This window comes from Drosophila pseudoobscura, chromosome 2, assembly GCF_009870125.1.
Source record: "Drosophila pseudoobscura strain MV-25-SWS-2005 chromosome 2, UCI_Dpse_MV25, whole genome shotgun sequence".
Lineage (NCBI taxonomy): Eukaryota > Metazoa > Arthropoda > Insecta > Diptera > Drosophilidae > Drosophila > Drosophila pseudoobscura.
In genome coordinates this window covers 3,960,898-3,976,171 of record NC_046679.1, presented here as the reverse complement: position 1 = coordinate 3,976,171, position 15,274 = coordinate 3,960,898, and the positions used below count along the sequence as shown (strand labels likewise).

Below are 15,274 nucleotides of genomic sequence, written 5' to 3'. Positions count from 1 at the left end.
CCAGCCCAGCCCAGCCCAGCCCAACTTGTGACGGGCGTCATAATGTCGCCAACATTTTTCGAAATTACACACAAATGACAAAATAAAAGGTGCAAAAAGTCTGCAAAGGGACCAAAAAGCAAAAAGCTGCAGGGGAAATCCCGAATCCCGCATATATAGTGTATCCCACTCTTGCCCTTGCTCTTCTGTTGAGTGCCATCTCTCTCTCCTTCTCTCTCTGTTGAGTGAGTGCGTTCTCTCTGGCGGCCATGTTGAAAACGTCAAAGAGCAATTCCTGAATGTTGAGTGAGACTCGAATTTCTCATTGGCTGCACAGAAAGGGGCGTGTTCAGAGAGACCTTCGTTGCGCAGTGAGTGAAAAGAGAAATCGAGAGAGAGAGCGAGTAATGGTGAGTGTGGGGTAGGGGGAGGGTGGCGGGGAGTGGAGTGAAGCTACGCGTTAAATTGTGGCTGCCGAAATGAGGGTTAAATCGCGTGCATAATTTAGCAGTTCATTTCATTCATTTGAGTGCAAGTGCTGCTCAGAGAATGTGTCGCCGTCTAAACGCTCTTTCTGTGTCTCTCGGAGCGACAGCGGGAGTGGCAGTGTGGGTGCGGTGTGGGTGGCTGGGTCGATGGGTGGTTGGGTGGTTGGGTGGTTGGTTGGTTGTCTTTTTTGAGTTCGGGCGCTGGCGCAGTGGCGACGACGTTGCAAATATCTACTGCCGTTTACCGCTACAATGACAAGCATTTATGGCAATTAACACTTTAGCTGTTTATACGCTGATGCTGCTGTTCTGCCGTTCTGCCGCTCTGCCGTTCTGCTGCTGGTGGAGCAGTGACAGCGGAAAAGCTGCTTCAGCCATTGCCCATTGCCTTCGCTTTCGCTTCCGCTTCCGCTTCCTCTCTTTGTTGTTGTTCTTGTTGCTGTTTCCGTTGTGCACGCTTAATCGTGTCAGCCATTAGAGGCACCAGACCCAGACCCAGACCTAGATCCACTTCATTTGCCTAAAATCTAATTGCATTCTCCATGCAAATCACGTTCACTACTTCGCGAGTTTTTCCATCGCTCTCTCTTTCCCTCTCTCTCTCTCTCTCTGTCTCTCTCTTGCCTGTTCGTGTTCTTATTCTTGCTGGCCAATTCCGTTTCCGCTTTTGCGTTTAGTGCAAATTCAATATCCTGCATAATTAATTTGCAATTAGCACGTTTCTGTTTTTGTTTTCATTTCACCAGCATCGCCGCTGCTCTTCAGCTGTCCAGCTCTCCGGCTGTACTGGTCTTCTGGTTGGCCTATGGGCGGTACATATAGCCATTGAAATTTTCTAATTACGTGCACAAGCTGAATGCAAACTAGTTTCATCCATGCTCCCGCGCCTGGCCTGGCCTGGCCCCTCTGGACACTTGGCTGGCTCTGGCTCTGGCTCCGGCTCTGGCCGCCGGCATTTCGGCCCAGAACACGTGCACGTTGAATGTCGATGATGGCCTGCGAAATGGGTTGGCATATGAAATGAGCTGCAAATTGATGGAGGAATTAGCGCAGCATATTTAATTTGTGGCAACAACAACACGGCTCGCTTGAATGAGTGTTTGCACGCCCGTGCACCCTCCCGATGCCGAGGGATGGTGTCCTAATGGGCTTTTAGGTGCACATTTTTAATGCAGACTTAGCACAGATTCGAAGGATTATGGGATCGACAGGTGTCGAGATAAATGTCACGAGTACATCTGTGGAGAGAGTCGAAAGTCACATTTCATTTTGTATGTCGTAAATAACCAAGTTTAACAAAATTTAACAAAAAAATATTGCGTCGAAAATGCTTAGACTGCGGCAAATGCGACGCAGCCAACGGCAACGGGTTTATGGGGGGCTCGAGGAGGAGCGAATGTGCTGGATCTGCCTGGAAAGCGACGAGGAGCCGCCGCAGCGCTCGGACTGGCTGCATCCGTGCCGCTGCCGCGGCAGCAACAAGTGGGTGCACCGCAGCTGCCTGAATCGCTGGATCGATGAGACACAGCTGCTACATCCGAATCGGCCGATCGCGTGCTCCCAGTGCCTCACAGAGTACCTCATCGTGGACACGCCGCTCTGCCGATTCGATGCGCTCCTGCTTCGGATCGAAGACGTATACGGGATACTGTGTCCCAGCGTGGCGGTGGGCACACTTTCGGCCACCCTCTACTTCTCGGCCATGACCTTTGGGGCCCTGACAGTGATACAGGTCATTGGCTGCCGCAAGAGCCTGGCGCTACTGAACGAGGAGACCACGCTCCTGATGATCGCCCTGCCGATGATTCCTGCGGGGCTTCTGCTGCTTCGCAATCTCAAATTGGACGAATACTTGTTGCGCCTCGTACGCATCTTCCGCAGACGTCGCGTGTCGCCAGAGAATCTGGATGAGGGCGGCGAGCTGCTGCCTGGGGCCCCGCTCGACGACAGCTACTTCGATGATCTGCCCCTAGATCGTCCGGCCTTGGGTTTAGACTTTCAGGACCCCGACTTGGCCGTCTTTGACCACGAGACACTCCGCAGACCCTCTGCCAGCTTCATCGTGGCCCTCAGTCTGCCCACTGTTTCCGTGTTCCTGGGAAACACCTTGTACGCCAAGGTGGACGATAGACTCCTGGGCATCTTCCTCGGCGCCATAACCTTTTTGGGCATCAAGGGAATGGCCTCAGCCTATATTCGGCATTCTCACGAGCAACGTATGCGGGGTCGCTACGTGATGGATTATAATAGTGAGCGGCACTGATCGAAATCGAGAGTGTTCCATCATAAGTGTGCAGAAACACATCGGCAACAGTTTAGACCGTTATGGTAACACAAAAATCAATTTGTTATATTTATTAGGAAAACCGAACTAACTATTATTGTCGAGCCTTTTTGGAACCCTGTTTTAGCTATAAGTTGTTGACAATTAAAGCCCCCGGAATGAGAGTATTCCGCACAGGTCCTCTAAGGACGAAAGGTGTTGAAGTTTAGGCATAAATAGAAAGAAAAATCATGTGAAAAGAAGGCAGGATGAGAGAAATATATAAATAACCACTAAATATAATCATTATGTTTTAAAGAGGCTTCTCTTCCCTTCTATTATCTTTTATATAGAATTACCATTATCAAAACTCATACTTCGAAATATTCGTAAGCCAATCAGAGTCACAGAATGACTGAATCGAAACCAAACTAATGAATTATTCAAAATTGAGCTTAGCGAAAAAGCGATTTGCCAGCAAAATTGGATAATGAGTTTAGTCGGCAATCCAGCAGCTGTCTGCTCTCCTCCGCTCCTGCGCTCCTGCGCTCCGCTCTACCCAGCTGGCTGACTAATTTATGTATTAACTTTGAACGCTCATTAGTTTAATTAGTCAAACAAATTAACGTGGGGGCTTACGGCAAGTGGAGTGCAAACAACAAAATGGCCGAATAAACAGAGCGAGGCGAAGAGAGGCGTTGTCCTGGGAGGAGGAGGAGGAGGCGCAGGATGAGGGGGAGTGTGTCGAGGTCTCCAATCGAGGCGAGGCCGTACCGCTCGCACTTCATTAAATATACAAATACAGCGGACAATGGCACACACACACATACATATGCACATGGGTTTAGGGCGGGAAAATTGACAGTGCAGAAATAAATTGAGAATAATTCAATTAACGCATAATTATGCAGATGGCCGCGCACTTGTAGTTTTAATTGCATTTGTCGCGAGGTCAGCGGCTTTTCGATCTGCCCATCGATTTGCTGGCCCCTTCCCTCCTGCCCTGGAGTACAGTATTTGCCTTTTAATTAGTTGTAAATCTTGCGCAGCCTGTTGAGAGCCAACGAATGGCGGGCGGGGGAGGGAGGGAGGTGGAACTGCCGCCATTGCATGCACTATTTATTTTAACAAGAGCTGCTCATTTAATACTTATTTTCACTAATTAAATGGAAGAGTAAGTAAATCAGAGCAGAAGAGAGAGAGAGAGAGAGATAGGGCGAGACAGAACCCAGCGAGAATGAGGGGGAGCGAGAGAGCATCACACATGCGACAGCCAGAGCAATTTTCCGCTTTTCCGCAGCGTAAAAAGTTTGATGTCTATGTAAACAGCGGCTTTTGTGTGGGGACGAAACGGCATACATATGTACACATATATACGCGTGTGTGTGTGCGTTTCCGTCTGGCGAGCTGCCAATTTTCCTGCCCCACTCACACACACACACAGCAGCAGGCATGTATTGGCGTATGCGTGTGTGCACATACTAAAGTATTCCGTATAGTACGTCGGGGCTGTTTGAGCGCACTTAAATAATGAATAATGACGAGACAAGCAATTAAAATAATTTGCGGTTTTACCGTGCGTATGCGCATCATTTAATTTTGCATGTAAAAGAGTTAAGCACTTACCCACACTGAGAGAAAGCAGCAAGAAGAAGTCCTCATAGTAAAGAGTGAAATTAGGTGGAATTAATTTCGATATCAAAATAATCGAAATATGAAAATATTCAATATAAATATGGAATAAATTTGTTGTAAATAAATAAATTTATTTAAAATATTTTCGTATTAATGAAAACACTTTCTTTCTGCAATTTCCACTTTCGGGGAAAATCTATGACATTTTCAGGTATTTTTTCTCTGTGTAAAGAGCGAATGATGACATGAGATTATTCTCTCAGCGATCCCTTCTCTTTCCAAATCCACAGGCATTCTGTACATAGTCTTGTGCATGTATTGATGTACATACATACATACATACATACATATCCTCGTAAGTCCTCCCATCAATGGGGGCCAATTAAAATGAGTGGCTGCCGCATTGGATTGGTGCTGGTGGCGGCGGCAGCGGCGGCGGGCATCTTAAAACTAATTAAAACGAAAAACGGCATAACAAGCTGCTCATTAAGTATCTCGTTCCCGTTCTCCCACTCGTTCTGCGGTTAATTATAGAAGAGCGGGGCCGTGCAGTGCTAACGAGTGACGAGGCGCACAATAAAACGAGCAGAAAAACCTAGAAGAAGACGATGCTGATGGAGGGGATAGAGGAGATAGAGAGGTGCCCTCCAACCCCACATTGACTTCCCTTTCCGCTTTCTATGTCCGCTGCCCACCCATCCAAATCTCCATCTTCGCTCTGCTGCCGTTGGAGTTCATTAAGCAACATCCTCCGGTCCGGTCCGTCCTGCGTCCACTTAACGATGTCACTTATACGCCCCATTGTGCGCTCAAACCCAGGCTCGGTCCAGCCAGGCCAGGGCAGGCAGCGGGGAAAGCAGAGAGCAGAGAGGAGCAGAGCAAAAGAGCCTATCCGCCTTCGGACACCCTTAACCCTCACTCACCCCGCACTGAAGGCCACTGCTGCGATGCGTATAAACCGCAAATTGGATGCGATATTAAATCGTCTGTGCCAAAGCGCATATAAATTTTTGGTTCAATTTAAAAGAATCTTTTGCCGAGAGCGAGCAAGCGCAGAGAGAGAGTGAGAGTGAGAGAGAGAGAGAGAGGGTAAAGAGAGAGACCCAAGTAGAGTGCAGCAATAGTTTGTCTACCGTCTCCCTCGAGCACTTGCGAGTTTTACATAGAAAGAAGTGTCGTCAAGTCAAGTGGCAAGAGGGGGGGGAAGCGGGCTGACCAGATCCAACAATGGTCAGCTCTGAGTAGCCTTTAAGATGATTTACGACAGAGAAAACGAAAGGAAAAAATGCAAATAAATAAACCAACTAATTAGCAACATAATTAGAGAAGCATGCAAATTCTAAAATTCAATTAAGCTGAAGAAAATCTGGCCGAGCAGTGTACCCTCTGCCCCCATCCTGCATCCTCCATTCTCCATCCTCCATCCATCCGCTGCCATAAAGGCACAAAGCATTCATGCATATATGACTAGGAACCACCCAGGCATAAGCGACCAGAGGAAGGAAAAGGAAACCACTCGCAACATCGCAACAGAGGAGGGAAAGCAAATAAAATATAAAAAAGTTGGGGATCCATTTCGGAAGCAGCCGAGCGCATAAACAAACAAATTTTGCGCTAAATAATTTGACAATTACTCACATCCTCACATCCAGAGGGACCCCAGATACACCCACACACGCCTTTGTTCTCCTCGGGCTTACAGCTATTACAGTTGAGTGAAGAACTATGTAAAACAGAGAGCCGAAAGACAACCTCTTCCCCGTCCTCTTCCTCTCTTCCTCTGTTCCACCTACGGCTCTCTCTCGCTCTGCGGCTCTGGCTTGCTGTGGCTTAGACTCGGAACAGACCATTACATTTGCTAACGAGTGCAAGGCAAATTAAATCATTAGATGCTAGTAGAGATTAGGACATGACCGCCCTCCCGCACGGAAAGGGAGGAGTCAATCCCACTCAAAATGTCCCAGGAACCACTCAACTCTAGCAAATGGGGGCGTGTAGTGCTGCCAGAGAGAGAGAGAGAGAGAGAGAGAGCTACAGAGAGACAGACAGAGAGAGAGAGGCACTGTGCTGTGCACTCGAAATAGCCCACCACCAGCCGACAAACAGATTTGTGTGTGCTTCCCCATTTAGCAGTTGACTTGCCACAGGGACACTCAACGGAAGCAGGGCAGCGTCGCATCTGCTGGATTATCAACCCGACACCCGAGCAACCCTCATTACGCTCCCGGCTCTCGCCCCGTGCAGTGTGAGTCGTCGTCGTACCCGGATTACGCTCAGGATAAGCGGATAGCATCGCCAGATATTTTGTGAGATACGCGCCGGCATCAGTGGACAGTCGATTGGCTGCCATCAAGCGGACAAGACACACATCGCGCAACACCGCAGTGAACCAGCCGTGCCACCCGTGCCACCCGTGCCCCGTGCAGTGTTTTTGAACAGTGTATCGCAAGTAACAGCAAGTGTATTGAGAAACGAAAGCCGTCATCCAACATGGTCATGTTGCAGTCGCCGGCGCAAAAGGCCAGCAGCGACAATCAGCCCACGGCCGTCGGTGGCCTAATGAGTCCCAACTCCAATCCGGATTCGCCCAAGTCGAATACCTCGCCGGAGCTGGGGAACGTGGATGCAGGTGCAGGCGGAGGCGGAGGAACAGCCACTTCTACGCCTCCAAAGATACCCAAGTTTATCATCAGCAGCGCCAGTGGACAGCAGGCGGCGGCCAAGCAGCAGGAGCAGGAGCTGCGCTTCTCCATCGAGCGGCTCAAGCAGATGAGCAGCGAGTCCGGCAGCCTGATCAGCCGCCTCAGCCCCTCGCAGGAGGACTGTCCGTCCGACAAGGACAAGACCAACCACAACAACAACAACAACAGCCTGACAAACCACAACAACAACAGCATCAATGGGAACCAATCGCGTCGATCGCAGTCCCCGCCAGCATCGGGAACACCCAACGCTGTGATCAACACCAACTTCTCCTTGCCCGCTCAGCAGCGAAAGCTGCTTGAACTGAGTGCCGTGCGGCAGTTGGCGCGCCCCGAGCCACTGCAGCATCCACACGCGGCCCTGCTGCAACAGCATCCGCATCTGCTGCAGAATCCACAGTTCCTGGCCGCGGCCGCGGCCCAGCAGCATATGCACCACCATCATCACCATCACCTCCATCAGCAGCACCAGCCTCATCCGCACTCGCATCCGCATCAGCATCAGCATCCTGCTGCAGTTGGAGTGTTCCATCTGCGGGCACCCAGTGCCACTAGCAGCACCACTGCCCCGCCCTCGCCAGCCACATCGCCTCTGTCGCCGCCCACATCTCCAGCCACACATTCCGAGCAGCCGACGAGCTCTCCCATCGCAGCACCAGCCAATCCTCCCGCACATTCCGCCCAGCCACAACCACAACCAGCCCAGATCCTCTTAAGCAGCGGCCCGCAGCCGGTGAGTCCCTTGTCCGCCAGCGACATGGATTTGGAGCGCATTAAGCTGGTGGCTGCTGTGGCCGCTCGCTCCAGCCAGGCCCCAGCCCCGAGCACATCTGCGGCAGCCTCCAGCTCCACTTCCAACTCCGTCTCGCCGGCTGGCCGGGATCTGAGCGACTACGGCTTCCGAATACAGCTGGGCGGACTGGCGGCCGCGGCGGCAGCTGCGGCGGCCACCTCACGACAGATAGCGGCCGCTAATTATGCGCGCAGCGACACCAGCGAAGAGCTCAATGTGGATGGAAACGACGAGGACAGCAACGATGGATCCCACAGCACGCCGTCGGTAAGTGTTCGGGGGGTAGAGAAACACATTTGAATCTTTGTTTAAAGAGGCACAGAACCTGCTTGAATTCAGATCTTGATTTTAGTTCCATTTAAGGCATAATAATAAACTTTAGACAAGATTTATATCTTAAGAATCTTATTTGAATTTGAAATTAATTGAGATTCCTATTGCACTCAGAGAAAAATGAGTACAAACATCGTGAAACTTAAAAGTCCTTTTAGTGTGGTCCATATTTAATCTAAATGGAAGATACTATGAAGTACTTATATATTAAATTGTAATTTGTAGGAAATATATTTAAAATATATATGAAAATATTTAAAATATATTTAATTTAAAAATGAAATATAACTATCTTAAATATATGGTCAAATATTTTTATATCATTGTCAAAGTGTAAGTCTGGATGCAAATCTTTTGGCATACATTTTTTAATCTTCTCTGGGTACATCTAAACATGTAATAAATTGAGGAGGTTTTTGTTCTTATCATCATATGGCTTATACTTTTTCAGTACCTAACTTACCCATATATTTCTCATATGTTTTACAGGTCTGCCCCGTTGATCTGACGCGTTCCGTGACCACAAGTGCCACACCAAATGCCAACTCCGCTTCGACAAGTGCCTCCAGTGATCGTGAGGCGGCCACCAAGCGACTGGCTTTCTCTGTGGAGAATATATTGGATCCCAACAAGTTCACTGGCAACAAAATGCCCGCCTCTGGCCATCCCTTCGGGCATCCACGGCAATGGAGCTACGATCGCGATGAAGAGATGCACGAGCGTTTAGACGATGATCAAAGCGAGGATATGTCTGGTGAGTGTCTTATCCTATAAGTCATATATTTAAACTGGGATTGTCTTCACACTCGATGAATTGCAAATCACTGAGGAAGCTAAGTAATTGTTAACAGATTTGATTGAAATCAATTGGAATTCAGGGCACATCAGCTAGCAACTCGATCCCTCGAGTGTCGCTGGGAATCCGTACGTATACAAATGTACATATAGAGAGAGCACAGACAGACACAGAAAAAACGAGAGGAAACCACCTGCAAACAGTTGGGTTTTTCTCTTCCTTTGAAAAAGTACGTTCTGCCTCTGGATGGGGTAGCGACCCCATGGGGGTGGTGGCATGTTATATTTATACTGGTGCTTGTATCGTTTTTAGGTATGTTTTGATTTTGAATTTGCCTTTGCCTTTGCCGGCCCCACTCCCACACATCCCTGCCATTTCATCAGGAGGCCACCACCATTTTGAAGCACTGGAGATTTTTCTGTTGCCTGCTTTCAGGCGCAAGTCACGTACCATGTGCGCTCTGTGGGGGTGTGTGCCTGTGCTGCCCATGAAGGCATTTATATTTTGCGTATATTCAATGGAAAACAAATGCACATATACCGGAACAGGCAGCTAAAATGAAAAAAAATATCAGGAGGTGCACACAAACTTGTTTAGACCAGAAAGGATATGCTCTCATATCCAATAAGGATTTTCAATAGAATTGCTTTTAATTGATTGATTGATGTTTTAATTGGGGAAAAGCCATTGCTTTCTGGAAAAGTTACATTTCCTTTTTTCCCCCCGCCCCCCTCTCTCTCTCTCGCTCTCCCGCTCACTCTCTCCTTCCAATGTTTGTCTTGCTGCGGATCAGGTTCCGGGTTTTCCAATGCCTTTTTTTCGGCTGCCTTTTTCCTTCGGTTTCTGGCTAAAAATTTTTGCTGAAAATTAATTGATTTTCATGCTCGGCTTGCCGCAAAGAAATTGCTCAAATAAAAATTTGCAAATTTGATTGAAGTTGTTGTGGAATGGGGGTTGGCGGGTGCTAAGCTTTTGCCAAAGCGCCAAAAAACGGGAAAAAGAAAAGTCGCTGGATATGCGGTTGGTTGGGGGGTTGATGGAGCTTAAGCTCAAGTTTTGAAATTGACGGAGCGGTTTGTGTGGATCTGATTATGAAACGGTGGCCTGAATCGTTGACTTAATTGGTAATGGCTTGTGGTTATGTTCGTATAATGGAGAAAAATAATTGAATTCCATGCGAAAGTTGAGAGAAAGAGTGGTCGATCGACATGTTTGGGCTGCCCTTACCCCATTCCCTGTGATCTCCTTTGAAGCCCGCTTTGGCTGTTTGCCTTTAGCCAACATTGGAACGGGTCAATATGCATACTATGTATGTATGTATGTATGTATATAGTAGTCTGCCAATTAATTCACTCACTTCAAAGTGCCATTCACACAGCAGCACACGCACTCACTCACACTCACACTCGCACTCATTTGATGGGACCCTTCGTTAAGCGCTTATGTACGGAAATTATAGCACACAGAAAATGGCGCACAGCACAACCACAGCAACAGCAGCAGCAGCAGCTCCACCACCAACAACCTCATTATCAACGACACATTATCGGCCATTGCTGGTTGTCCTGTTGTCCTGCTGTCCGTTGTCGGCTTTTGCTGTTTGTGCATTTGTGTTTGTGTTAATAAAACACAATTAACTTCATCAATGGCGGGCCCTCCGAGGGCTCCGCTCCGAACATAACTGCTAATAAAAGCGGCTGAAACGACCCCAGCCAGGAAGTGGCGTAAATAGAGGAGAGGCTCTGCTCTCCTCTGCTCTGCTTGTAGGCAAACATACGAATGGAGGAAAATATAGACAGGCAGACAGCCAGGGCAGACTGGGCAGACAGACAGGCAGACACAGGAAAGGCAGGGCAGGGCAGGGCAGGCCAGGGGAGAATTTACGGACGATAATGATGTTGGAAATAATTATGTTGCTCCGCCATGGCTCTGTGGCTGCCAGTTTACAGTCAACCCCGGACTTTGCATTCTATCTGTGTGTCTGTTTGTCTGCGTGTCTGTGTGCACATCACGCATACGCACTGTTTGCGGGCTTGTATTCAACGACTGTTGGTTGGTTGGTTGGTTGGTTGGTGTTGGTGTTGCTGTAGTCATTAATTAGCAAGGTACTTAATTACCGCACATTCATTAGGCGCTTCAATGGCCGCTGTCGCACATCCCCCTGCCTTGCCCTGATTTTATGGCCTATTGGGAGGAGGTGCTAATGCGATTCTGCTTCTCTCGCTTCGGCGTAAGATTAGCGTAATTATGCGGCCTTTTGTCATTGCGACTAATTAGATTTTATGGCACATTCAGCTCCCCCTACCGCCATCTCTCCCTCTCCCTCTAGCTTACCAAATGCATCAGCAGCAGCGCTGGTTAATAATTCATAAATATTACGCATACTCATACGAGACGGCATGCAGGTCTCCAAGGAGACATTCATTCCGTTTTAGGCGCAGCAGCGGTGCGGTGGCAGGCCGAGTAATTTGCATTTCATTTAAATTGCAAAACAAAAGTGAAGCATAGAACTAACACAAACACAAACTAGGCGATAACTGAGAGAGCAACAAAAATAACACGACTGCCGTGTAGATACGGCTACGGATACGGATGCATACGAGTGAGTGTTGCCTGCATAATCCAGATAGCCCGACCAGACCAGACCAGCGTCGAAAATGCGCCCCAAAAGTCATATGAAAAAACATGCGATGCGATAACTAAGTAAGTTGCTAAGAGGGGGAAAATCCGTCAGCAGGGGGCAGGGGGGGCAACCCGGGCTCTGTGCCAACATTTAAATGTGGGCGGGCATGGCATGGCCTGGCAGCAACCCCCGACACACACAAAAATGTAAAATGGCTGCGAGAAACTTTTATTCTTTTTCAGCAGCACTCCATTTGGCGCGCTCTCTCCTGCCGCTTCCCTCTCTTTCTCTCTGTCGCTGTCTCGCTCTTGTGAATGGGGCGGTGGGGGGCATGCATATGTATTAGTGTTCGCACTCGGGGGAGCACTCTCTCTCTCTCTCTGCCCATCTGTATGCGTGGTTCTGTCGAAGGAAGGCTGTGCCGTAGCTCCATTTTAAGCGACAATTTTGGAGAGCCTGGCGTGGTTGGAGCTCGCTTTTACGAGTATTTTCCGTCCATCAGCAACTCATTTATTATTTTATGAAAATGGCAAAATGAGACGACAAATGCTCCCAGGGGTCGCATTGGCCAGACGGGATGCGATTACAATGATTGCCAGTGCCACAAAGAACTTCCAAATTTGTAAGCCATTTTCCGGGGGGTGGTGGGTAAATTATGCGCCAGTTTGTGGTAATTAACACTCGGATTTCATAATTAAGTTTAAATTGTATGGCTGTAACGCCATCTCTCCTCTCCATCTTTCCATCGCTCCATCTCTCCACTCTCCATGTGTCTGCTCCAAAATTGCTCCATCGAGCATTCTGTCTGGGCATATGAGCCTTTGTCTGCCCCACCATATCATCAAAATTGCTTATGAAGTGCTTCTGGCCATAATTATAATTAACTGCAGTCATTTTGGAAATGGCAGATAAGCAGAGGCCACACGATTGTGGAATATAATGATGATCAGCCCTTTACGAGGGCCATCCACTAAACGATGTTGTAAGTCCCATAAAATATACGGCCCATGACTCCAAGGGACTCGAAGTGTTTTTGTTGTTGTAGAAACTTTGAATCATTCTTGGCCAAAGTTGAGTCTTGGCTCTCAATTACATCCCCACACAAACCATCACAAGCACATACCAGATTCTGGCTTACTTGCCGTAAATATGCATAATCCTTTCAGTATAATTAAACGTAGCTCTCACAGTCAGCTGTAAATATTGAACTTTTGCCTGTCTGGCCAAATGGCTCTTCTTTATGCCCTCTCCCTGCCAGACATTACGCATTCGCCATGTTGCAACGTTCAGTTGAATGGCCATCGTAATTAGGCGCACTCTCACTCTCACTCTCTTGATCTGTCTCCCCTCCCCGCTCGCCTGCGGTTGCAACGCTTATTAACCAGCTGTGGCCAGGATGTAGCTCCCCTTTCGACTTTTCCGCGTGTCTGTTTGCCAGCGCATTAAGCCTCCCGTCCGACTGCCAGCTAGTCGGCTGGCTCCCCTTTCGTTCTGTGTGTTTTTGATGCTGGTAATTCAATTGACTCAAACCAATTGTGGTCAGGGCCAGTCGTCGACTCACATCACATTCGGTTAGGTATTGATGAGGCAGCCGGACGGTGGGCAGTCTGGCAGAGCATCTAATGTGCCATTAATGCATATCAAAGTGGCTGCAAACACTCCACAGCCCATTACCAGCGGTAATGGGGACCCGCCCTCGTCTGTCTGTCTATCTGTCTTTCGCTGGCCGCTGAAAATTCGTTAAATATTAAATGAAGCGTTCACGTAAATTTTCGGTTTAATTGGCGCACTGTCTGTGATGCTGTGGTGCGCTTTTAGGCGCATCTGCATCCGCTCCCCTCTCCGCGCACACACTGCCTAATTTCATGCAAACATGGCCAATCATGTTGGCCAATTACCGGGGCAGGGCCATGCATATTCCATGCAGACGAAAAAACATCTTTGATGGAGGGTTGACACTTTTCTCGACCCTTTTTGTCGCCTGACTTGCTCAAGGGTTTGCCCCAATCGCTTTTCTCCCGCAGCGAAATTTGTTAACAAGCAAAGTTTTAATGGCCTTAAGCGCGGTTCGGGGTTGGGGTTGCTCACGGGGTATTCGGTTTCTTAAAGATCTGCTGCATCTGCTGTAAAGGCAAGAGATTCCGCAACAGATACATATACGTGATACGGCAGAGCTAGTTGGTCAGTGGGGTTGCGGGAGCATCCTTAATTGAATTTTGATTGCCGAATCGATTGCAATCAACTCCGATCCAATCCCAAGCCTCTGCCCGGTCCATCAGCCACTCACATGTGCGCCGAAAAATTCCAATTAATCCAACAATGATGCGGCGGTGGTGGATCCGAGGTGATTGATTTCATTTCCGTTTGCCAATCCTGGACACTGGCCCTTGATGGATGGCCACTCGCTGGCCGGGCTTGACTGAGCCTGTTGACTTATGCAAAAATTATCATCCACTCTTTCTCTCTCGTTCTGTCTTGCAGCTCAGGATCTTAATGACATGGATCAGGATGATATGTGCGATGATGGGAGCGACATTGATGATCCCAGCAGCGAGACGGACTCAAAAAAGGGCGGCAGCCGCAACGGCGATGGCAAGTCTGGCGGCGGCGGTGGCAGCGGAGGCGGTGGCGGCTCCAAGCCCCGCCGAGCCCGCACCGCCTTCACCTATGAGCAGCTCGTGTCGCTGGAGAACAAGTTCAAAACCACCCGGTACTTGAGCGTCTGCGAGCGGCTGAACCTTGCCCTCAGCTTGAGCTTGACCGAGACACAGGTGAGAATCGCTTCCGTTCCCTATAGACGATATGTATATTTTGTGCAGATCCACATGTAAAGCATTGTGTTTTCGTTGTAATTTTGTTCTCAGGTGAAAATCTGGTTCCAGAACCGGCGCACCAAGTGGAAGAAGCAGAATCCGGGAATGGATGTCAACAGTCCGACCATTCCGCCACCAGCGGGCGGCTCCTATGGACCCGGTGCCTATGCCAGCAGCCTGCTCTACCCGCATGCCGTGCCATACCCACCCTACGGCCCCTACTTCCACCCCCTGGGCGCCCACCATCTGAGCCATTCGCACTCATAAAATTGCAAGATGCAACAGCGATTGTTGCAGCTATTCGAAAAGCGAGGGAAGCCTCCCGATGGAACCCGCACCGCCCCCAGTGGGGGGGCAAACAGATGAATTGTAAATGTCGAACTGCTTTAAGTGTGTGCTTAGTACTATCCCTGGTTTGTGTTATTTCCATGCATTAAGTTGTGCCTGTACATAGTTCGTGTAAAAATACTATACTTATACATATACGCATACGGTATGATATGCTAGCGCTTAGAGAACCTCGAATGCCATATCTAGAATTAAACCATAATATTAACACTGTAGCGTTTAAGTGGCAAGCAAAATCAAAAAGAGAGCAAACCAAAAATTGCATAAATGTCAAGTGAAAAATAAACATTTTAAAAATAACCAAAGCGTATCCTTAAATCAGATTGCCGAATATCAATTGTACGCACGAGGGTGCGAGGGAAAAACAATTTATCGCAGAGCCGCACACAGACACGGACAAGGACACGGACACGGACACAGATCCGGGCAGGACTCGGCTCCGTGTGTGGCAGAGGCGTGTGAAATGACAGGACAACAATGCTAAGTCAAGTGTAAAATTTT

The 15,274-nt window shown here is 48.6% G+C and overlaps 2 protein-coding genes across 2 annotated transcripts; both read left to right on the top strand.

The window, feature by feature from the left end:
• Nucleotides 1–1,709: 1,709 nt before the first annotated feature.
• Nucleotides 1,710–2,948, top strand: LOC6896862 (E3 ubiquitin-protein ligase MARCH5-like). Its single transcript, XM_002137017.3, has one exon. The coding sequence runs from the start codon at nt 1,795–1,797 to the stop codon at nt 2,728–2,730; it is 936 nt and encodes a 311-aa protein (XP_002137053.2). The 5' UTR covers nt 1,710–1,794; the 3' UTR covers nt 2,731–2,948.
• A 3,543-nt stretch (nt 2,949–6,491) lies between these two features.
• Nucleotides 6,492–15,073, top strand: slou (homeodomain transcription factor slouch). The gene is made up of 4 exons (XM_001357843.4): nt 6,492–8,127; nt 8,683–8,947; nt 14,094–14,383; nt 14,477–15,073. The coding sequence occupies exons 1-4, from the start codon at nt 6,856–6,858 to the stop codon at nt 14,690–14,692; spliced, it is 2,043 nt and encodes a 680-aa protein (XP_001357880.4). The 5' UTR covers nt 6,492–6,855; the 3' UTR covers nt 14,693–15,073.
• Nucleotides 15,074–15,274: the final 201 nt, after the last annotated feature.

Coding starts and splice junctions, on each gene's coding strand:
- slou (XM_001357843.4), top strand. CDS start 6,856: ATGGTCATGTTGCAGTCGCCGGCGCAAAAGGCCAGCAGCGACAATCAG. Junction 8,948..14,093: donor TCAAAGCGAGGATATGTCTG/GTGAGTGTCTTA, acceptor TCTGTCTTGCAG/CTCAGGATCTTAATGACATG. Junction 14,384..14,476: donor TGAGCTTGACCGAGACACAG/GTGAGAATCGCT, acceptor TTTTGTTCTCAG/GTGAAAATCTGGTTCCAGAA.
- LOC6896862 (XM_002137017.3), top strand. CDS start 1,795: ATGCTTAGACTGCGGCAAATGCGACGCAGCCAACGGCAACGGGTTTAT.